This window comes from Harpia harpyja, chromosome 19 (genome assembly GCF_026419915.1).
Source record: "Harpia harpyja isolate bHarHar1 chromosome 19, bHarHar1 primary haplotype, whole genome shotgun sequence".
Taxonomy (NCBI): Eukaryota; Metazoa; Chordata; class Aves; order Accipitriformes; family Accipitridae; genus Harpia; species Harpia harpyja.
The window spans coordinates 12,326,991-12,350,027 of NC_068958.1; the positions used below are offsets into that span (position 1 = coordinate 12,326,991).

The window sequence follows — 23,037 nt, forward strand, 5'->3', positions numbered from 1 at the left end:
AGGACTATTATTTCCGACCTGTGCTGCAGCTGCTCTCTGGATGAGCAGGTCTGGACAAGCCCTGTTTGGTCCAGAGGACCATCTCAGCCCTAAAAAAAGAAATATTATGGTGCTTTCCTTTTTGTCCTCTCCTGTTCAGACTTCTGCCTCCCTTTAGCATATAGCTGGTTTGTCAAGGAGCACCCATGCTGAGCATAAGCACTTTCATTTTCTAATATTTGACTCTAGGGCCTTTTTGAAAAGCTGCATTTTTTTGAAACCTCTTTGTCTGCTACAGCTTTTGGTCCAATTGCTCCCCTAAGAGTGCTGTACTTAATTAGCCTGGAATTGCTATTGGTCAATCATCCAACCGTAATGATGTCTTTAACCAAATCAGATAGGTTAGCTGGGGCATGAGTGCAGAGCTGCCTCCTCCTGTGTGCTGCTGCAGAACAGGCTGACCTAGAAACAGCCAAACAGCATATTATAAAATTGCTTTTCTGAACTTCTGTCTTGACAAATAACTAATATATACCTGCATGTACCTGCAACTGCTCCTTGTCACTCTCTGAAGGGAATTTGTTTTCTTTGTAATGTCCATTGCTCAATAATATTTTCAAAAAGTCAAGAGGAAAGGCTATATTTGCACTGAATGTTGCTGACAGTTCGTTGCTGGATAGGCTTTTCTTCACCATGCATTTAGAGACCACAAAGCAAAAAACCCGCTTTGCCATGAGCCCAATTAACCACAGAGAGGTACAAAATCGTAGCCAGGGTTTGCTTCTCAGCCAGAAGAAAGAATTGTGGGTCCCAGAGGCTAGCTCAAGTCGTGCAACCCAGAGGTCTACCAAAAATTGCTGCTCTGCCTCTTTGGCCTTGCGATCCCAGCCCTGTCCCTGCAAACCCGCCCGGTCCCTGAGACGCGCCCTGGCTGACAACCCAACCAGTCTATGTTGAGCTCTTGTTCTTCCTTGCAGAGTATCCACCTGTCCTTTTTGCGCACGGTCCCACCATACTCTCACCAGGCCAACGTCTGGTTTGAGATGATGAGAGTCTTCAACTGGAATCACGTCATTCTGATAGTCAGTGACGACCACGAAGGTCGTGCTGCACAAAAGAAGCTGGAGACCCTCTTGGAGGAGAGAGAGTCCAAGGTCAGTTCCTGAACATTGTCTTGTAGCTTTGTTTAAGCAACAACAACAAAACTAGAAGTCTTGGGCTGTTGTATGTATGTAGATTTCTGTATGTAAAACACCTTTTCTTTCCATTGTAACATGGCTAACATGCTTAAAGCATCAACAGTGTCTGACTAGTACCTGACAGAACTTTGTACTTTATTCATTTCACTTGCTTTGCCATGGTCAAAATCTCCTACATGTAAATCGACTACAAAATGAAGGGAAGGATAACCTGGAGCTCTGCAAATGCCTCGCCCAAGATTCCCACCTAAGGAGAGGACCAGTCGCTCAGCTTAGGGAAGCACCTGCCCCATTACAGCCACCCACGGGCCAGGCAGACCCAGCAGTGCTAAACCAACCCTGAAAAGCAGCTTCTGAATTGGCTAACCGGAGCTCACCTTAGTGGCTTAGGAGGGGCAAGGGCAGCCGGCACATTGATGCACGGAGGTATAATGCACCCTCTCTATAAAGCTGTCAGCTCTGCGGCTGCAGGCTGATGCCCCCGATCCCATCTCCATTGAAGCACATGCTAAACGCTGCTTTCCTGACACCCCATGCTGTTACGAGAGGGCGGTTGCGGCTGGCGGGAGCAGCTTTATCGAGGAGGTGCACTGCACCTGCACTCAGGGCCACGCAGGGGAACAGGGAGGGAGGCAGGGGAGGTCCCTGAACCTGCTAGAAATTCAGGAGGACAACCATAGACCTGCTGCCATTGAGTAAAAGGACTGAGCAAGCGTTCAAGATGAGCAAGGAAGGAGAACACAGGGAGCCATTCAGCTGCAGTGCTTCAAAGGCAGGCGCCTGTCTGGAAGGCAAGGAGCCACCTCCAGCCCTACGGGGTGAAGTCCCAGCATGTCCTCTTGCCCGGGGCAGGGTGAGGTCCCCTTTGGGTGGGCAGAGTCTGAGCCCATCTCCAAGTCTGCAGCAGCATCAGGGCAGGCACCCGTTCCTGTCTGTTCCCTCCTGGGTCACAGGCAGGGACCACAACCTGCGCTTCTCCAGCCCCACCAGCAGCTGCTGGACATTTGGCAGCCGGCTGTTGAGGAGACGTGGCCATAGACACTTCTTGTGCTTGGAGTTGGCAGCTGAGCTCTGAGAGACCAGAGAGAGCAGCCTGCCACTGCTCTTTGTCACCATTTGTCAAGCCACTGGAGGAACAACTGGTGCAGGGGTGTGGGCTGGCACAAACCACACTGACCAACAGGCTTTTGTTTTTGGTGGTGGTTTCCAAGAATTGTCATCCTTGCTGCATCCTGGGCCATCGTGAGACACTGGTGTGCCACTAACCATGGTGGTATCCTCCTGCCTCCAAAGGCAGCTTCCTGCTGGGTGACAGTGGGCTGGTATTTCTCTTCCCAGCACAGTGACCCTCACCCAGGGAGAGCTGTGGAAAGGTTGTTCCCACTGTCAGTCTGTCATCCCTTTCCTTGCACCTTTTGATTTCCACTTTCTGTTTTCCTGCAGCTCCCGTGAATCCCCTTCTGCTACTCCCTCTCATGCCTCCACTCCCTGCTTGCTCCATGCAATGCTCCCAGGCATAGGGTGTATTTCTTCTTCAGCCTGCCCATCCTACAGGAAAGATTTGAGATCTGGGGCTTGAAAGATGGGGGAGGGAGGGTCTGTCCTCAGACCTGCCCTGCATTTGCACTGCATCTACAAAATGTCTTGGTGTCTCCTGGCAGCCACTAGGCTACTGCAAATGCCCTGGCCATCCTCCAGCCTGGGGCATGTGCTCCATGATGGTAGGTCACCTTGTCTTCCCTTTGGAGTGTGCCACTGCATCTTGTTTCTTTTTCCTTTGAGGAGCTTTCTCTGGTCAAACTGACTGGTCTGACTGGTCTTGAAGGTGGTAGATACCCCTGTTGGGGCTTTCCGGTCTTGCTCAATCTCTTCTGCTGTCTAATTGCTCTTCTAATCACTGGTGTGCTGACTCTCTTCATGCAGTGAAGTGGTACCCTGGACCCCTCCCCAACCTCCTCAAGGGCAGCCTGGGCCTTGGGGAGGGAGCAGGCAGGAGACCTGCTCTTGACCTCTTTGAGGCTTGGATCACAGCCCCTGAGGACCTGGGGGACCTGCTACGGGTCACTTGCCCACCAGAGCTCTCGGGTCTGAGCATGGCTTGTCCCCTGGAGTCTGTGCCGGCCCTGAGTGCCACTCAGGCACCATTGCATGGATTTCCACTTCAAGCAGGTGTTCAGAGCCCAGCACCTGGGCCAGGCTAGCCAGCCCTGGCACACCCCACGTGCTGGCCTTGTCTTATGTCTATCTGCAGTAACTCTCAGCCTGGAGCTACTGGTTCATGCCAGTACAACTCTGCTCATTCATTTTGGCAGGCCACCATTGCACCAGTGCTGCTGGGGTTCAGGAGGGAGTGCCAGATGCTGTGAAAATCAGTTTGTCCAAGTCAGAGGTGGCAGGTCCCTGGTGTGCTGGCTCCTGTTCTCTGGGACAGTGTTGCTCATGAAAGTGGTAATTTTTTCAGTGAATGCTGGAGAACATGGTGGAAAGTGAATTTTGAACTTGTGGGTCCCTGTGTGAAACACAGGCTGAGGAGCAGGGAAAGGCTGCAGGACGACATGGAAAAACGGGAAAGAGAGGAGACATTACTGGTCTAGTTCTCACAATAGGGATAGTGACAGGGATAGGCAGAGGTGATCAGGTGCCATCAGGTCCACCTTTGCTGCATCCGAGACTCTGCTTCACTTTGCTGACCAGCTTGGGTCAAGGTGCCAGCACATCCTGGGCACACAAGGCAATTCGTGGCTGGAGGCTGCAAGATGGATGACCAAGTTTCTGGCTAAATTGATGGTGCCTGAGGAAAAGTGGCCAATATCTCATCACTGGAGAATATTCATGCTGTCCTGCTGCACCTGTGCTCTCCTTGGAGGCATTTGTTACTCCAGGTCTCACTGCGATCTGAGCAGCCTCTAAGAAGCCATCGCAGAAAGCCTCACCGTGGATGCCATCAGAAGTGAAGGCAGACCTGTGCTCCAGGCAGATTTTTGCCTCCTCAGATACTTTTCCTTGCAAGGACCCAACTTCTTTGAGCAATGAAAAATCTGTCAGGCTGTGTCCAAGGAGAAGAAAGATTATACAGCTGCACAGAAAGGAGACCTGGCAAAAATGTCCTGCCAAAGACTGGTCTGAGTGCTCAGGAAGAGGCAAGCTATTTAGTTTGGAAAGCAAGATGCAGAGATAAAACCTGGCTGCCTAAGGAACAACCTGGGAACATGAACCCTTGCATTACAGGGGTGCAGAGGGTCAGGTTCCTGGCAGGGATCAGTTGCCATTGCCATAAGATGATGCGAAATGGAGATCGGGATAGAGCCGTGTCCTGTACCCCATAAACACAGATCAGGGATGCCCAGCTGGGGCAAGACGGGGCCAAGAAGAAGAGGTCAGACTATGTCCCACCAAAACCAGCCAAGCACTATCCTGCAGGCGCTACCAGGTTGATGCTAGTGGCCTGACCACAGGGACTGCTCCCAGGAAGATCCACAGGGCTCTGTGCACGCTGCTGCAGGGTCAAGGCTCCTGAGAGCAGAGGCTGTTGACCCTTAGCATGCTGCTTGGAGGAGAGGAAACTTCCAGAAGAGGTTTCATGCCCCTGGCTCCTTTGGGGCCAAGCAGCAGAAGTGGTTCAGGCAGGAGACAAGGGAAGGAGCAGGCTATCTGCTCTAGTCTGTTATCTGCAGGGTCAGTGCACGTTGAGCCACCTGCCCTTAGTCCAGGTGAGATGCTCTGGCCAGCAGCATGGAGACCACCAAGCAGTGAACCCCACTAGCCACGTGTAGAGCCAGGTTATGGGCACCGTGGTCTCCAGCAGCTGCACCTCCCAGGGCCACCCATGCGCCCTCGGCCCTCCCCAAGCGCCAGGTAAAAGCTGCAATGTCATCCCATGATCACCATTGCTTCATATCGCCACGCTTTGAGCCAACACGGGACATAGAGAGCTTTTTCTTTCTCTTTTGGACGGCAACAGAGCTCCAAAAAGCTGGTCCCTCCTTGCAGGGGGTGAGAAGTTCAGCTAAGACACCTCACTTGCTGTGAACTCTCTTAGGGTGAACAGGATTGTAATGATAATAGTGACAGTAGTAATGCTAATACTCTTAACTGTAACAGTTTGCATTTATCCAGCACTTTCTGTACACAGCATTTTGTCCGTTACTTCCACAGTAATTCCATGGAAATCCCACCACTTAGGCCCTTAGACATGCATAGATTGTTTCTGAGTTTAAGATAAAAATTTCTTGCTGAAGAATTCCCCAGTCCCACAAGGGAAATGCAACTGCATCGCAACAGCTGTGAGACTCAGGCTTGCTCTAACCGATACGGCTTTGCACCTTGACGCTCCCGTGAGAGCTGAGGCACTCTCTCCTGATAGTGGTTTTTGCGAGCTCCAGCGTTATAGAGACCCTTTAGCAAACAGTGGAGGAGGAGGTGGATGTTGGATTGCTTTACTACACGTCATTTTCAACTGTTTATAATATTCTTCTGTGTCTACATATTTTCTCTGTGCACATTATTCATCAGAGTAAAAAAAGGAACTATGAAAACCTCGACCAACTTTCCTATGACAACAAGCGAGGACCCAAGGTATATATGCATGGAAATGCACGCCGCCCACCAACCTAACTAGCAAATGAAAAATAGCCACAGCCACCAGAAAAATAAAAAAGAAAAAAAAAAAAGAGAAAGAGAAAAAAAGAAAAGAAAAGAAAGAAAAAAAAAAGATCCATGACTATGTTTCTTGGTAGCACGTTTTTATGTTGAGATAGTTTGGTTTGGACTTGAGAATGGAAACCTAGCCAGCTGACCCTGGAAGGATTTCTTTTTGAAACATGCATGTGAACCAGTAATTAACTTGCAAGTTTTTCTTTTTTTTTTGAAAAGTTGAACAAACCCCCTTTCCTCCCCAAAGGAAACGGTTCCTTGGTGTAAGTTGCTCACTTTTACTCCCAAAGGTTAACCCTGTGCAATATGTTTTTTTCATTTCCCATGTTTTTGAAAAACAACACTCGTTTGAGTTTTCAATTGCATTTCAAAGCCTTTTTCTCTTTCCTGTACAATGCACGCCTCTTTTTGGGTCTTGATTGACTTCAGTTTGCATGCACAGTGCAAAAAAAAGAAAAAAAAAAAACCAAAAAGCCAAAACTTTAAAAGAGAAAGGAAGGAAGGAAAGAAAGAAAAGAAAGAAAAGAAAAGAAAAAAGAAAAAAGTAGCTATAACCAACCTTATTTAGCAGACTTTTGTGCAGTTTAATGAATTCTCTTGACCCTTTTCTAGATAGCATGGCTCTCACAAGCAGTCCTGGGGCTCCCGCACTAACCAACTTTGCTCACACTAATCACAGGCTGAGAAAGTGCTTCAGTTTGACCCTGGAACCAAAAACGTGACGTCGCTGCTGCTGGAAGCTAAGGAGCTGGAGGCTCGAGTCATCATCCTTTCTGCCAGGTAAGGCAGAGCTGTCCCCTCCCCTCCCTGCTCTGATTTCCTCATTCTCCCCTTTGCAGCACTGCTGAGTGCTGGAGGCAGTGCAGATTTGGGGCATGTCATCCTTTCAAGGAGCAAGGGAGAAAACCCACATAAAGCCCCATGTGCCAAGGAGGTAGTGGATGCTGTGCTGTGCGTGCTGCTGGCCAGAGAGCTTGCAATCATGAACATGGTTGAGATGTCTGGCAGTCCTGCAAAGCATTAGCAGCTGCAGAAGCAGCAGTAGTTACTGAGGATGTATCCTGATCCACCTGTGAAGGAGGGGAGTCTTATTGCCCCCATGCCTACAGCTGATGAGCAATAAGGAATGGGCCAGATCTGCAGATGCTCAGCAGTGCTGGGTGCTGCGGGATTAGATGAAGCTGAGAGAAAGGGTCCCATCACACTAAGGAATTAGCCGTTGCCCAGGAGAACCAGTTATAAGAGGAGGGCTTTCTGGGGACATGTTTTCCCTGGCCCTGCCACCCTCTCGGGGTCCTATACAGGGGGAAAGGGGCCATCTGGCACCTGGAGCCACATTGCCGTTCCCTTCTTCTCGTTGCAGTGAGGATGATGCGGCCACGGTGTACAGATCAGCAGCCATGCTCAATATGACAGGCTCCGGCTACGTGTGGCTGGTGGGGGAACGGGAGATATCGGGCAATGCCCTGCGTTACGCCCCTGATGGTAGGCACCCACCGGAGGTGCCCACCCTGCTGTCAGCCAGGCTTGGAGGAGCCTGCTCGGAGCTGGGATGAGCAGCACCTGCCCTCCTGGGGACCCCTTGGGCTGGGGGAACGCGATGCCATGGTGGTCCCAAGCGAGTGGAGGGTCCCACACATTGCTCTCCACTCCCTTTGCCTGCATGGAGAGACAGCAGCCTTGGCCACACTGCCGTGCCCCAAATCCAGCTTGCCAGGGCTTTGCAAGATGACTGTCACCTGGGGGAAAGGCTTGGGCAAGGGGATGGGGATGGAGCATGGGGTGTCAGCAGTCCACGTAGCTGTCCCCAGTCCCCATCCAGCAGGCAGGACGGTTCCAGCCCAGCACCGCTACAGCTGTGTGCCCTACCTGAAGCTCAGGCAACTCCCCAACTGCATCCGAGGGTTCCTTAGCCCCATAACCGCGTGCTTGCTGGCCCCCCAGTCCTGCGCATGGGAGTAATGCCGGAGCAGCCAGTGTGCCCTGCTGACCTGCCTCCTCCCCTCTGCTCGTGGCAGGAGTGATCGGTTTGCAGCTCATCAATGGAAAGAACGAGTCAGCCCACATCAGTGACGCTGTTGCAGTGGTGGCCCAGGCTGTGCATGACTTGTTTGAGAAGGAGAATATCACAGACCCGCCACGGGGCTGCGTGGGCAACACCAACATCTGGAAGACGGGACCCCTATTCAAGAGGTATTTAGGGAAGGGTCCTGCTGGAGGGAGCAGAGGACCTGCTGGGGGAGAGCTGGAAAAGGTGGGAGCATGTGGAAAAGAGAAGCATGCTAGCTTTGTTCAAAGTATCCGTCACTAGAGCTTTGGGGCATGTGGCACAGGATTGCTTGGACTCTCCTGCATGATTCGGATGTGAGGGCTACATCTCTCCTAGAAAACTAGCCAGGACACGGGCTCAGGCACTGGCCCCCAGTTTGTCCAGGCTGTTTAGGCATCATCCTGGTGCCTGGCACCATTTTGGTCCATGCGAACCCACGCTCTCCTGCGCAATGCTTGGGCAGCTGGGATCAGTGTGGGCAGGGAATGACTCTACAAGGAAGAATTCTGGGGGCCATGATCTCCTCCAGTCTGGATCTTAATTCTGTGGGTGGAAGAGAGGAGAAAGGGGGTTTTCTGCTGAATCAGGGTAGGGGGATATTTCTGTCAAATTGGAGCTCAGTGCTGTGGACATGTTTCTTGCTGAACATTTCAGGACTGCGGCATGGGTCAGCGTGCTGCAAGCAGGACTTGGGGGCAAGAGATCTCCATGCATGGGACAGGCTGCTGTCTGCTGTAGCAAACACTGGTGCTGTGTTTTTGGGTGGTGGGGTCTCAGCAGATCAGAGCATGTGTGTACTGGGTCTCGCTGCTGTGGGCAGTGTGATCGGCAGATGCTGCATGCATTCCCCAGAACACAGTCTTTGTGCCGCGTGGGGTTTTGTGCTGCGTCACTGCAGATGCTGGAGCCACAAGGGCCACTTCTGCAGGCTGGATCTTGGTAAAGCAACAATTTCCTTTGCAGCATGGCTCCCTGTGTGGGAGGGCTGCTCTCTGCAGCGTGCAGCCTGGCACCAGGGTGTTGCTTTTGGCAGTTGGATCGGGGGATGCTCTCTGCAGACATGGACGTGGTGTCTGTGGGATGCCTTTTCCTTAGATCTGGTTTCTGTTGAGCATGAGACCTGCAAAGCCTGAAGATTATTTTAGAAAAATTTCTGGCATCCTCTGCAGTGACATGATCTTTGGCATGAGCTATTTGAAGTTGCTCTCTATGGTGCACTGCCAGTGGCTCAGACAATTCTTCTGTGTCTTCACTATTGTCTTTCCAGGGTTTGGAGGGCTGGTTCTCCCCTTGATGGTGTATGTGCATGCCTGGGGCACTACCCAGGCTGTGACGGGCTGGTGCCAGACAGAAGCACCGGGAGTGGTGGCATGGACACAGCTCCCAAGGGATCCCCAGAGGAAGGTGTCTTTGGGTGCTGTGGGACAGATCATTCCTTAAGGGAATGGGACTGATCTGCTGAAAAACAAGGGGCAGTGACAACAGATATGGTAGTGAAACATTTCAGAAACTGACTCCATCCACCAGGAGAGGATGACCACAGGTCTATGAACAGGCCATAGGTAGCCTTGACTGGACTTCTATAGGGTAGTGGGCATATGGCAGGCAACTGAGGAAAACATTTGTCTTTCTGATGCCTTCTTAGGTGTCCCAATGGTGACAGGAGGTTTTCTAGGTTGGTCCTGCTCTGTTTCTCTCCACAGGGTGTTGATGTCCTCCAAGTACTCGGAGGGTGTCACTGGACGGGTGGAGTTCAATGAGGACGGGGACAGGAAGTTTGCCAACTACAGCATCATGAACCTGCAGAATCGGAAACTGGTCCAAGTTGGGATTTACAATGGCAGCCACGTACGTAGAGGCCTGAAAAGGTTGGGTAGGAGGGATGTGTGTGCTGCGGTGTCTACCTGTGGCCTCATGTCTATCTCCTTCCTCTGGGATTGATCACAGGTCTTGACCAATGACCGGAAGATTATCTGGCCAGGGGGAGAAACCGAGAAACCTCAAGGCTATCAGATGTCAACCAAGTTGAAGGTAACAGCAAATGGCATTAGGGGGTAGCAGCTCTCCTCAGCTCTCTGGATGCAGGGCTGTGACTTTATCTGCCTCCTATTTCCACTGCTGCCTCTGCAGCTGTGAGCAGCATTTGCAAACCCATGGCACCTGGCATCTTGGAAAGGATATAGTAGAACAACTTAGAGAAGGTACTGGAGGGTGTTCAGAGCTAGAGCACAACTTCCAGCTGGAGACAAACTAGATGGGGTGGCAGGCATCCTTTGGTTTGGAAAGAGACAGCTGGAAAGGGGATATGAGAGAGAACAGCAGAGAAGGGATAGAGGGATAAGGTGCTCACAATTCCTTGTGGCTTGGGAGCCAGAGGGCACCTGGCACAGGTTTGCAGGAAATGCAAGGATGGGCTCCTTTGGCCAAGGCATAGTTCAGTTCTGGAGCCTGCTGCTGCTAGACAGCGCAGAGGCCGGAAGGAAACAGGTTCAAAAGAGGATTAAACAGGCTAGGGGAGGGTGGGTGGCCTGGTGGCTGCAATGTTGGTCTCAGGAAATCCCTGAAGAGCTGATGGATGGAAGCTGGAGGTGACACTGGGAGAAGGTCCCTCCACTCTTGCTTTGCTTCTCACGCCCTTCCCTTAAGTGTAGCCCAGCAGCAACTTTAGTGACTAGTTCCTGGGCTGGCTAGTCTTACCAGTATGACCGTTCGTTTGTCCTACTGTCCAGGCAAGGGAAATCACACATTCCCACCAGCAGTGAGCCCTTATTCCTGCAGAGGTGGTGCAGATGCATTGGGATGCTGCTTTACTGAAAAGGTCCAGGACAGGACTGCAATATCAGCATTAGCTTGGGGCAGTGTGACAGTGTCTAGAGCACTATTCAGGGCACTAATCCTGGCTGTGCGGTGGCTCTCATCAGCCTGCTGTTAGGGAGAGGGGTGTGAAAGCTTTTGAGGCCAAGATGAAAGTGCCACATGAAGGAGGATGCTGATATGGCTGTTCCTCATCTTGGGTGCAGGGAAAGCAAATGTTCCCTGTGTCAAAGCCAGGTCCTGCTGCTGGGCTGAGCGGTCCCATGTGCTGAGACGGCAGCTGAGGAGAGCACCACAGCATGTTGGCCATGCTTTTGTGGAGAGGGCAGCCCAGCTCCCCACCCAGGGGAACATAGCTCTGGAGGGGAACGGAGACAAGCAGGTATTTGTGCTTCACCTTGCAGATCGTGACCATCCACCAAGAGCCCTTTGTGTATGTGAAGCCCACGCAAGCAGATGGGACATGCAGGGAGGAATTCACCATCAATGGAGATCCTGTGAAAAAGGTTTTTTGCACTGGACCCAACGAGACCATCCCAGGTAACTCAGTCCGGTGGTGAGCACAGCGGCTTCCCCAGCCCACACAGCTGATGAAGACTCCTGTCCCAAGACGGGGTCCCCAGGGAGGGTGCTCAGTCACACAGGAGGCCCAGAGGATGAGGAGCAGAAAGGTGACAGCACATTCAGCCCCCAAATGCCCCCCATCAGCTCAGCCCCACAGTAGTGCTGTGCACTAACTGGGCACTGGGATTCAGGTTTTTGACCCCAACAGATGACTTTCCCCACTGTCTCTTTTCTGGGTGTACTCCAGGGCTGTTTTGGGGGATTGCATCCCATGTTTCTGTCTCCTGACATGCTCCAATTCTCTTTGCCTTGATCTCAAACAGAAGCGAGAACCCCGAGGCACATTAGCACCTGCTGCACTGTACTAACACCACCAGTTTCAAATCATTTTGTTACAGAAAGCCTGTTTCAGGATTAGGAGTGAGAACCTGGTGGGGGCCACGAGCTGCTTAGCAATGCCAGGCTTGCCCAAATCCACCTGAAGTGCATCCCCTTGGCCCATCACGCTTTCATGTGCACAACTCCCACCTCCAGCCCTGAGTTGTGTCCTGGGCTGTGTTCAACCTCATGGGTTTGTGTTAGCACTCTTGCAGCGCAGCCTGCATGCACCAAGACCCCTCCGTCTCCTGCAGTGGGTCGGTAGCACCAACTCCTAGCCCACCTCACTGGGACATAGCAAATCAATGAGACCCCTTTGCCCCCAGCTTGCCAGCACCCATAGGCGATGGAGGCAGTGGGAAAGGGTGGTCAAGGTGGATGGTCCTGCCTGAATAACAAGATTACATCTCATATGAAACCAGAGCCATGCAGGTGGCTGCTCTTGCTGGGGACAGCCATGGATCCTGCATGGGGTCCCTGGCAAAGGGCTGCCTCCACTTGCCCACCCCATTTTCTCCTGCCCACAGGCCGCCCCACCGTGGCACTATGCTGCTACGGCTTCTGCATCGACCTGCTCATCCGGCTGGCAGGGGTAATGAACTTCACCTACGAGGTTCACCTGGTGGCTGATGGTAAATTTGGTACCCAAGAGCGGGTGAGTTTGGGCAGCCTGTGATATCTCTTTGCCCATATTGTGTGTTGAAACACCCCCAGAGCCTTCTCCAGAGCAGGGGTGGGGTGAGAGGGCAGTGCAGGGTGCCTGCCATGTATGTGGGGGTCCTGGCTGGTGGGGGACAGATGTCAGGGAAGTGGGCTGATCCTGCACTGGCTCTCTGGCAGGTTAACAACAGCAACAAGAAGGAGTGGAATGGAATGATGGGGGAGCTGCTGAGCGGCCAAGCAGACATGATTGTGGCTCCCCTCACCATCAACAACGAGCGGGCACAGTACATTGAGTTCTCCAAGCCCTTCAAGTACCAAGGCCTCACCATCCTTGTGAAGAAGGTATGGACTGGGCTGGAATGTTTTGCAGAACAGAGGAGGTGCCCTTTGTTCCCTAGCTTGCAGACATGTGCCATGCCTGCACCATGCCCAGCTCCCCCAGCTGCTGCCCCCTGCCCACCCCAGGGCAGCCGCCGCAAATCCCAGCCTTTGCTGTGGGATGCCAGACTCCAGGTTGCTGGTTTTAATGCTGGGTCTTGTCTCAGCCACTCTGAGCCTTCCTGTGTAGCAGAACAGGAGAAGCTCAGAGCAGGGCAGAGGCCTTTGTGAGTCCAGCCAGGCAGGCAAGGTGCAGGTGTGATGGGTGCCAGCGCTGCTCACCTCTCTCCTGTGTGCTAGGAAATCCCCCGCAGCACCTTGGACTCATTCATGCAGCCTTTCCAGAGCACACTTTGGCTGCTGGTGGGGCTGTCTGTGCACGTGGTGGCAGTGATGTTGTATCTCTTGGACCGATTCAGGTGAGTGTGCTTTGGGTAATCCAAGGGCTGGAGGGGACAGGGAGGTGCTCCTGGGAACCATCCCCTGGGTGGCCACAGTGTCTTGCTCAGGCACAGCCCTGCAGCCCTTTGGGAGGCTCTCATAGGAGCTAAACCCACTTTGTCTACCCTACCAGCCCTGGGCTGAGGCTCCCGGCCTCTCTGGCTACTGCTAAGCTGAGAGATATGGATATGTGGGGTACCAGGCACCTGGGTATGTGGGAACATGCCTGTCAGACCAGGTGCTGTGCTGATGCCTGATCAAGGGGACCATCAGCTCCTGGGCTCTGAGTTAGCTCCCTTTCTTGGCCCCGAAGCAGCTCCTCTGAAGGGCAGGGAGCCTGTCCCCACCTCAGCCCTGTGCCCAGAGGCTTTTGCGGTTAATCTGCAGTGAGCCCTCCGTGTTGCAGTGGGAGAGGCTCAAGCTGGCCAGAATCAGATGATCTTTCTGGCCCAGAGAGAAGCATGATGGGACCAGTAGCAGTGTGAGCTGGACGGGGTTGCAGGTCAGCAGAGGGGACATGCAAAGCAGGGAGACATGAGGAGTGAACAGCTGTTTGGGGCATAGGCACAGTCTGTACGGATGAGTGATGTAAGGCAGCATCGGGACACTTAGGGCACAGTGGAGAGCCCTGGGAGCCAGGATAAGGGATATGAGAAGAGCTCTCTGTCTTGTTTTCCAGCCCATTTGGCCGGTTCAAAGTGAACAGTGAGGAGGAGGAGGAAGATGCCCTGACCCTTTCCTCAGCCATGTGGTTCTCCTGGGGAGTCCTGCTGAACTCTGGCATCGGAGAAGGTGCGTCACAGCACGCAGTGGGAATGCTCTGCCCCGCGACCCTGGCCCTGAGCTGGGGGGGATACCAGGCTGGGGGAGAAGCCCGTGCCCTCTTCCACTGCCTCCCTCTGTGGCAGGGCTGATGCCCTGGGTGGACCTCATCCCCTGAGTCTTCCCTGGAGCAGGCTGGTAGGAGATTCCGTGATACTGGGGGTGGCACACTTGTGGCACTTGTGCAGACCATCCTGCCAACCCTCACCATCAGTGGTGGAAAATAGGTCTTTCTTTGGCTGCTTCTCCTGCCCAGGGTTACCCATCCATTCAGGGTGAGACACATCATGCCCTGCAAGGAGCTGGGGTTTTCTTGGTTTGGGCAATGCAGAAGCTCCTTGCACGTCTGTCAGCAGAGCAGATAGATGGTGCACATCTGCAGCTGCTATTGGTCTCATGTGGGATGGATGTGGCTTTGGTGACCAAGTCAAGCCCTTGTTGTGCCAGTCTGATCTCGCCTCTCTCCTCTCAGGTGCTCCCCGGAGTTTCTCTGCCCGTATTCTTGGCATGGTGTGGGCTGGCTTTGCTATGATCATTGTGGCTTCATACACTGCCAACCTGGCAGCCTTCCTGGTGTTAGACCGGCCTGAGGAGAGAATTACAGGCATTAATGACCCCCGGGTAATGGCCTCTCGCTTGCTTTCCCCTTCCCTGTCCACCTCTGGGCAGAGATGCAGGAGATGCCTCCAGTGGGTATCTCCTGGCTCATATAATGTGGCTTGTAGTACCCAGAGCCCTGCTTTAACATGGTTGTGGGTCTGTGCCAGGGGGTCGAGCCCCACGTAGCTCTGCCTGGTGGGTCTGAGCCCCTGCGCTGGGTGGGAATGGACAGACATGGGGAGGGATTAGCAGGAAAAAGGCTTGTCCAGAAATAGCACGTACCCAGACAAACTGCCTGCCAGTTCCTGGAGAGCCTGCACTAACCAACGAGGAAACGATTCATTATGGATGAGTTATAACTAATGAAATTGTCCCTGCGGTGCAGTCAATACTCTCAGCAGATACCAGCATGCCTCAAACCCATTTCCTGCTCTGGCAAGGACACAGCCACAGCTTATCAGTCCAGGCACGCAGGAATATACCCCACAGCAGTGCTGACCCACAGCATCCCACACCCTACTGCGTCTTCTGTCCACGGCACTGCCAGCCCCATGACATCCACAGGCCTCCTGCATCCTCAATGCCACAGTGTCCCTGTCACATAGCATCCCCTGCCCCACCACCATGGTCCCAGAGCATCCACTGTCCCATGGTATCTTCAGCTCTGCTGAGGAGATCAAGGCCTTCTCTGGGAAACAGGTCCCTAAAGGAGATGGGAAATTAGGAAACACAGCTTTGGGGTGAGCCAGTTTGGTTGATGAAGAACAGAAGAAATAGGAGCCCTGCCCTTGCCTTTCAGCTGCGCAACCCGTCTGATAAGTTCATCTACGCCACGGTGAAGCAGAGCTCGGTGGATATCTACTTCCGAAGGCAGGTGGAGCTGAGCACGATGTACCGGCATATGGAGAAGCACAACTACGAGAGCGCTGCCGAAGCCATCCAGGCAGTGAGGGACAAGTGAGTGGGGCCAGCACCTTGCCTGGCCATGCTGGGAAGAGTTTCAGGGATCTGCAGTTTGGCAGAGCAAGCAGGGCTCATGATACAAACCTGGGGGGACCTGCAGTCAAAGCATGGCTTGATGGGACCTGCCCAGTTGGTGCTGGGTGGGATCTTCCTAGTCCTGGTGCATACCAGGTCTCTGGATGGAGAGCACAAGGTCTGTGTGGGGAAAGGCATAGTCGGAGCCCTGGCCCTGGCCATGGCCTCCCTTTCTGGCCTCTGCGCTTTCTTCTGTGCAAGGCTGGGTGGATTCAAATCCCATGTAAACCACTCACACTCTTCCAAAATTTTGCCAAGCCTTCTGGCTCCCAGCAGGACAGACCCTGCTGGGAGGAGGGTGGTGCTAATCAGTGCTTAAGTTAGGGCTGGGAGCACCCTCACTGCTCCCGTGGTGGCTGCAGACAAGCTGGGCTGCCCAACCTTACCTGCCTGTCCTCTCTTGGTGTCCAGCAAGCTCCACGCCTTCATCTGGGACTCAGCAGTGCTGGAGTTTGAAGCCTCCCAGAAGTGTGACCTGGTGACGACGGGGGAGCTTTTCTTCCGCTCCGGCTTCGGGATCGGGATGCGCAAGGACAGCCCGTGGAAGCAGAATGTCTCCCTGGCCATCCTCAAGTCTGTACACAGCTCTTGGCATGGGGCTTGCCCCAGATGCTGCATGTGTTAGCATGCAAGTAGCCTCGTGCCAGGCACTGCCACCCTACCCTCCAAACCCCCTGCAGGGACATGGGTTGTGGGGGTGCCATGTCACTCCTGATGAAGGGGATGTGCCTGAATGACCGGGGTGGGCATCCACGGCCCCAGCTCCGGCTGGCAGGGTTGGGGAAGCAGCACCGAGCTGGTGGGAGGGCAGAGCAGAGCAGGGCAGGGCAGGGAGCAAGAGCTGTGCCCAGCTGCAGGAGTGTAGGCAAAGCTGGCAGAAAGCAGCCATGGGCCTATCCAGGACCAGGTCCTTGTGAGCAGGGCACGGGCTGCAGCAGCAAGCAGGGGTGCTGCCATTTCCCCACTTCACCCTGCGAGCTCAGCTTGGCTGACAGCATTGCAGTGCCCTGGCTTGATCTTCCAGGGGTTTTTCTTTCAACTCTGGCTATTCCTGTTAGGCAGAGATATGTCAGGACTCCTGTTGAGTCCAACTAAGGCTTCTATACCAGCATTAGCCTGCAGCGTGGGGTGCCACAAGTCAATCTGATACTATGGGTAAAAAGGGATTTCCTTGTATTAGTTCAGAAATGCCACACTTGTTGCAGACAAAGGAATGTGGTGATGGAGTAACAGGTAGCCAGGAAGCAGCAAGTAGAGGGAGGGGCACATGCGAGATTCATTTTGCAGAGAGACAGGGTCAGGAGCCACCAGGGTCCTGCCCAAGATGCAGAGACGAAAGGCCTGAGAGAGAGGATGGGCCAGATGTGGAAGACACAGGCAGGACCCAGGGTAACGTAGAGAGCCATGGGACCCCATCTGTGGGGTGGTCTTACCATGGGGATGGGTGGCAGCAGGACAGATGGGATTTGGGACAACAATGTGAGAAGCCTGGAGAGGCAGCAGGAGCCCTCGGTGTCCTCCTGGGAGAGGATGGGGAAGCCCAGGGCTACAGGTGGCCCAGGAAGGCAGTGGGGATGTGCCAGGAACAAGAGGGAGGAAAGCACAGGGGAACCCCTGGTAGGACGTGTGCTCTGTGCCCACCACCAGCCCCACTAGCTGTTCAGGCAGAGACAGGCACTGCGGGGACATGGTTTGTTTCCTCCCAAGCAGTGACACCAGGTTGCTGGAGAGTCCCAGCCTCGCCATGCACAGCAGGGAGCTGCCAGGCAGCAGTTTTGCCCTTGCCCTGATCTAGAGGGTGCCGGTGATCACCAGACAGGATTGGGCTCCAGCATTGCCTGAGCTCCCAAGTGGCCCTGACAGGTGGGGGGATTGTACAGGAGGGTGCCGGGGATGTGGTTCGTGTCAGCTACTTGCAGCCTCCCTCCGAGCACGCTCTCCGAGCCCTGCCTACACCCATCAGCTCCATCCCTCCCCTTGGGAACTGAGCTTACACACGGCTCTCTTTGGCAGCAGCTGGCCAGCTCTCTGGCTGTCAGACACGGGGCAGTGGCACCAGGCAGCTGTGGATCCCTCCACGCACCTGCTGCACTGTGCATGTGGCTCATGGCAGCACTGGCTGTGTGCAGGGCAGCGTGCGAACACATGCACTACAGACAGCCACTGCAGGCAGGCCACATGCGCTCTCTCTATGCAAAACGCCATACATGCACATGCGTGTGCACACACACACACAATCAGCCAGGCATGCACACACAAGCGTGCACACGCACACATCATCAGTTTGTGTGTTTGTAGGCTGCAGGCAATTGCGGAGTCCTAGGACGAAGGGCATGAAGGCACAAAGAGCACGTGCCCCAGCTGCCTGCGGCTGGTCCCCAGTGACTACTCTGTCCTGTCTCCTTGTGTTTTCAGGTCCCACGAGAACGGCTTCATGGAGGATTTGGACAAGACTTGGGTGAGGTATCAGGAGTGTGATTCCCGTAGCAATGCCCCAGCAACACTCACCTTTGAAAATATGGCAGGTTTGTTCTGCAAACCTCTTTCTTCCTCTTCGCTGGGTAGCCTGCTTTCGCTCAAGACATTCTCCTCTCCGGGGCTCTCCTCTCGGGCCAAAGCTCTGCTTCTTCTGGGTTTGTGCTTTCCTAGCGCTGGGAGGCTGCTGTGTTGGGCTCCAATCCCACCTTGTCTGAAACAGCTCCGCGAAGTTTCCCCCACCTTCCCTGGGGTGGCTTTCTCATCGGTGGGGCTGTCCTGCTTTGAACATTGCTCCCCTCCCTCTGCTCTGGCCAAACTGCGGCTGTCACAGTGAAATCAGAGCTGTCGCCAAGGCAGAGAGAGGGGAGCAGCACCTCGGGGGAGGCGAGAGCGGCCGCGGAGGCGAGCGAGGATGCTGCTGCAGGAGGGAGCTGGCGGCGAGGGGCAGCCCCCCAGCCCTGATGATTGTGTCCCGGCTAGCCCTGGGCAGCGGGCAGGGGGCTGGAGGAGGATAATCAATACAGAGGGGTTTTTTTCTTGGTCCCCCTTTGAAAAGAGTGTGAGTTCCCCCAGACTTGCTCTCCCTTTGCAGCGATGCAGTGCTGCCGGCCCTTCACCCAGCCAACACGGTGACATGGGATGAGGGGTGTCTGATGGGACCCCATCCTCACCGGCACCACGGGCCAGGGCAGAAGTGCCAAGAGAGGGGGCACTTTGCTCCACAAGACACCACTCCCAAAACTTCAGCCCCGAGGGTTGCAGCTGGCCGAGGACAGCACAGAGAGCTCTGTGCACGGCTGTCCTTCCCGATGAGCCAAACAGGAGCACCAGAGCTGGGTTTCTGGTGCAAACGACCCTACAGCCCCAGGGGACGGGGTCTGCCCTGGTGCTCGGTGCAGCAGCCAGCGCGCCGCGCCTGCCCCCGGCACCGCTGCAGCACAGCCAGTGCCCTGTGCCTGACCAACAGGACCTTGCATGGACATCCAGCACCCCATCACCTTTCTGCCCATCACCGTGGGTACCCTACCCGCAGTGCCTGCCCTGCTCTGCTGGGTTCCCCTCCCGGGCCCCTCCAGGACTGTGGGGGGATGGCGGGGGGCCAAGGGGACCCTGGGTTGGCAGGTGCTCCTGTTGCTGAGTGTGATACAGAAGAAATGAAGTGTCATGGTGCAATTTCCATTGCCCCCTGTAACTTTCCTGCTTATTTCAGGTGTGTTTATGCTGGTGGCTGGAGGTATTGTTGCCGGGATATTTTTAATATTCATAGAAATAGCTTACAAAAGGCATAAGGACGCGCGGAGGAAGCAGATGCAGCTGGCGTTTGCGGCCGTTAATGTGTGGAGGAAAAACCTGCAGGTAGGACAAACCGTTTTTAGAGCAAATCTCCAACAGGTGCGTTTTCCATTCCTTCACCAAATCAGTGAATGCAGACCTGTGGATTAGCATGGGGCCCTCCGTCCCCCACCCTGCGCCCCAGTAACTCCAACTGGGGTTACTGGGCACCTAGCAAGCTGTAGTGTAGGGTCCCTGCCTTTTCCCTGGGAGCTGCCCTTGGGCGATGCCGTCTCTCCCGGGGGGTGTTGTACACAGCTCCAGCCGGGACAGAGACCTGGCCCATATGCCTGCAGAGGCGCTTGGGACAGGGACTTTGCTCTGCTGGGGACCATGTGCCAGAGCCACGTCTTGCCCTGGCTGAGCAAGTGGTGCGGGTGCAAGTCCCTTTGCAGGTGCTTTGCCCTGCTGCCCAGCTCTGGCCACGCTCACCAGCAGACAGGAGGGTTAATCCACTGCCGCTGAGCATCCCTGCCCAGTGCTCAGGTGGAGAAATGCTCCAGGGATGGTTTCCATCACCTCCCCCTCCCTGCCCACTCCCCGGGGTTGTGGTAGCCCTTGTCATACCCAGGACCGACTCCAAAAAGAGGTGGTGCGTGCTCTTGTCATTTGGAGACAAGGACATCTCCCCACACGGGAGCCAGCAATGCCAGTGCCTGTCAGCGCCAAGGCTCCCCTGGGCCCCTTCTGTGGGGCCATTGCTCTCCCTGGCTTCTCCCATCCCTGAAACACCTCTGTGCCTCTCAGGCAGGGGAGCCTGGGAGAGTCAGTGGTGCCTGGCAGTGACACTGAGCCGTAGGCCCACGTGGGCCACCAGCCTCACACTTCCCTTAGCCCATTGCTTTTGGGGCTGAGCCCCACGGTGTCCCTGAACCCCAGTTTAGGGCAGCTGGAGGCTCTCTCTGAATTGCCTGGGCTGCTTTTCTTCCTTGGGGAAGAACACCGGCATTCAAAGTGCGGGAGATCCTTTAGGTGACTAAAGGAGACTGCCGTTCGCAGCAGAGCCAGTGAATGACAGAGAGAGAAGAAGGCTTGGGGACCCCAAAATGAGCCCGGAGCGGTGGCCCTGCGGGAGCAGCGCTGGCTGGGGCATGCGGGTGGGCTGCCCGGGTGGAAGCGACCTGCCCGAGAGCAGCAAGGGGAAGCACGAGGCCGGGCTGCTGTATCCTGAGAGCTCGCTGGGTTCAGCTCACTGATAAGAGTCTCGGAAAAGCCATTTCTCTATTTTTTTTTCTTTTTTTCTTTTTTTTTCTTTGCTTCCAAAAAGCAGCAGCACCAAGGGGGTTAAGGCTGCTGGGACAGACCACACTAGTCGCACTGCCATTTTTCACTTGCCAACCTTCTAGAAAATACTGCACTGGGTCCTTGGGCAGAGTCTGTGGGACTGTGAGCAAAGCATGCTGCCCTGTGGGGGTGAACAGCCTCATGGTAAAGAGCCGTTTGACATTGTAAGACTTTTCCACAGGAGGAAACGTCAGAGCACTAGTATCTGGTACATTGCTAGAAGGTAGGCAAGTGGAAAGATTTATTTGTTAAAACAAACAAACAAAAATAATGGTTTTTGGGATCACAGTTTTGCCATGGCTATTTCCTGAGATGCCATGGAAGAAAAAGACATTTCATTCCATTCATCTTGCTTTCCTTTCCGTTTGTGCATGTCCGCAAAAGAGAGAACTGAGAAGGAGGAGCAAATGTATCCCCGAGCATGCTCTACGCACCAGCGGGATACATTTTGGTTACCCCCGTGCGGTAGCAGAGCCAGACCTGGTCACTCCGTCCCCCGTCGGAAAGGTCACACTCATTGGCACGAAAGCAATTGGGGAGGAATCGTTCTCAGCGCCCGCCGCAGAGCGCGGCCGGTCCCCACGGCTCGCTGCCCCCGCACCATGGCGGCTGGTGCTCCCAGCCTGCGCTAACCAGGTCCGACTCGCTAACACCAATGGCTACATTTTTCAGTTCTGTTTCTCTTTGAGTTCATCCCGAACCCGATGACATCATAGCGCTAACGCTTTGCCTCCTCCCTTTCTTTTCCTTTTATTTTTTTCCTTTTCTTTTTCTTCCAGTTTCCTTTTTTTTAACCCGTTTTACTTTGGAAAAAAAAAACCACCAGCAACAACCACGTTCGGCTTTGCACAACTGCATCATTTAAATTTTTGAATACATTTTTTTACAGAATATTCATACAATGACTTCTCTTTCAATGCAGTCCTCTCTCTCTCTTGTGGCACTAGGATTCAGCCTCAGAAAAGGCCCTGAGCAATTTTTTTAGTGGTAGGTGCAGCATCTCACCTCTCGGTCTAGCCAGGCTAGCAGTGGAAGCGAGGGGCAGGGCGCCAGGAAGAGCATCCCCAGGAAGCGAGGTCAGCTGTGCCGGCCTGGACGCAGACACCCAGGAGAGCAGGGCTACTCCCCAGAGGGGTTTCCAGTGCTCCAGATGCGAGGCCGGCCCCATAGCTGTAGCAGTGTGGCGGCCGTGCTGTAGCTGTGGGTCACGGAGGCCCTTGGAGGACTGGGAGTGACAGGACACCTCCAGTAGCTTTCTCACCTGAATGAAGGACATGACACGGGGCAGTATTCAAATAGATTTAGTGTTTCCAACAACACACTAGAGATCTAATCACTTATACATATTCATTTTAGGATAGAAAAAGTGGTAGAGCAGAACCTGACCCTAAAAAGAAAGCCACTTTTAGGTCCATCACCTCCACCCTGGCCTCCAGCTTCAAGAGACGTAGGTCCTCCAAGGATACGGTAAGAGGAAGAAGAACAATTCTGCCCTCTCTCTTTCTCTCTCTTTCTCTCTTCTGCCATCCCATCGACTGCCACACACCCATCCCGAAGCTGCCAGTGTACATGCATAGCTCATGTTCGTCACCAGTCAGTCAGTGAGTCAGTGAGTCAGTCATCCCGTGTACCTGAAAGGATGCTGGGATCCTGGAGGGCAGGCAGGAGGTGGCTTGGAGTCCTGTGATGAGTTGGGAGATGCAACCGAGTTTTTGTTTTGTTTTTTGTTTTCTTTTTGCCTGGATGATTTCTGATGTTCCTCTCTGTGCTTCGCTCACCTTACCGGTGCTGACCTCTTGAAACCGATGACATTTTTTTTTTTTTCTCTGTTCCTGAGTGTTCCTGTTCCTGTTTGTCATTGTATGCCTAAAAATGATCACCCCGATTTAATTTGGGCACCGTGTCACCTCACTGAGAGCCATGCGTGTCACATTCTCTACATGTGATTTTTGTTTGTGACGATTAGCATTCGGGATGTAGTCCTCGGCACAGGAGTGACAGCTGTCTCTGGTTATAGTCAGCAGTAACGCAGCTCCAGAAAAGAGATGCAAAGGCTTGAAAGAGGAGGTTGTTAAAGACCCAACCTTGGTTCAAACTTGTGCTTTCTGCCTCAGAGTAAAACTGCTCTCACGTAACCAGAGAAAATTTCCAAATTGCTGCCTCTAAAGCCAGCTGTTTCCAAATGTGCAAACGTGTCTGCTCGTGCTGGAGCTTCAGACACTCTTCAGCGTCAGGTTGGGCTGTTGGTCTGTCGGACTGAGCCGGTGTCCCTCTGCATGTTGCCGTCTGTTGTATGACACTCTGCACTGTGGCTACTCTGTTGTCTCGTGTGGCGGCGGCCACTGCGTTTTGCTGCCCGACCTC

General features: G+C 54.0%; 1 protein-coding gene across 17 annotated transcripts in view; it reads left to right on the forward strand.

The window, feature by feature from the left end:
* GRIN1 (glutamate ionotropic receptor NMDA type subunit 1) overlaps positions 1-23,037 on the forward strand; it is a 40,347-nt gene that overhangs the window by 10,456 nt on the left and 6,854 nt on the right. For 4 of the 17 annotated variants that reach the window (XR_008239330.1, XM_052814981.1, XM_052814980.1 and 1 more), the window contains 19 exons: positions 957-1,133; positions 5,691-5,753; positions 6,511-6,611; positions 7,195-7,316; positions 7,850-8,024; positions 9,585-9,729; positions 9,829-9,912; positions 11,100-11,235; positions 12,165-12,292; positions 12,478-12,642; positions 12,979-13,097; positions 13,799-13,911; positions 14,414-14,562; positions 15,341-15,498; positions 15,991-16,152; positions 17,995-18,104; positions 19,268-19,413; positions 21,058-21,309; positions 22,030-22,140. Coding sequence is in view for 16 of the 17 variants with exons in the window: in XM_052814981.1 (XP_052670941.1) it covers positions 957-1,133; positions 5,691-5,753; positions 6,511-6,611; positions 7,195-7,316; positions 7,850-8,024; positions 9,585-9,729; positions 9,829-9,912; positions 11,100-11,235; positions 12,165-12,292; positions 12,478-12,642; positions 12,979-13,097; positions 13,799-13,911; positions 14,414-14,562; positions 15,341-15,498; positions 15,991-16,152; positions 17,995-18,104; positions 19,268-19,413; positions 21,058-21,309; positions 22,030-22,140 (2,616 nt within the window). In the remaining variant the exon portion in view is untranslated. Of the gene's footprint in view, positions 1-956; positions 1,134-5,690; positions 5,754-6,510; positions 6,612-7,194; positions 7,317-7,849; positions 8,025-9,584; positions 9,730-9,828; positions 9,913-11,099; positions 11,236-12,164; positions 12,293-12,477; positions 12,643-12,978; positions 13,098-13,798; positions 13,912-14,413; positions 14,563-15,340; positions 15,499-15,990; positions 16,153-17,994; positions 18,105-19,267; positions 19,414-20,854; positions 20,897-21,057; positions 21,310-22,029; positions 22,141-23,037 lie in introns of those variants that run through there. The other 13 variants (XM_052814979.1, XM_052814982.1, XM_052814983.1 and 10 more) reach the window with 8 other exon arrangements.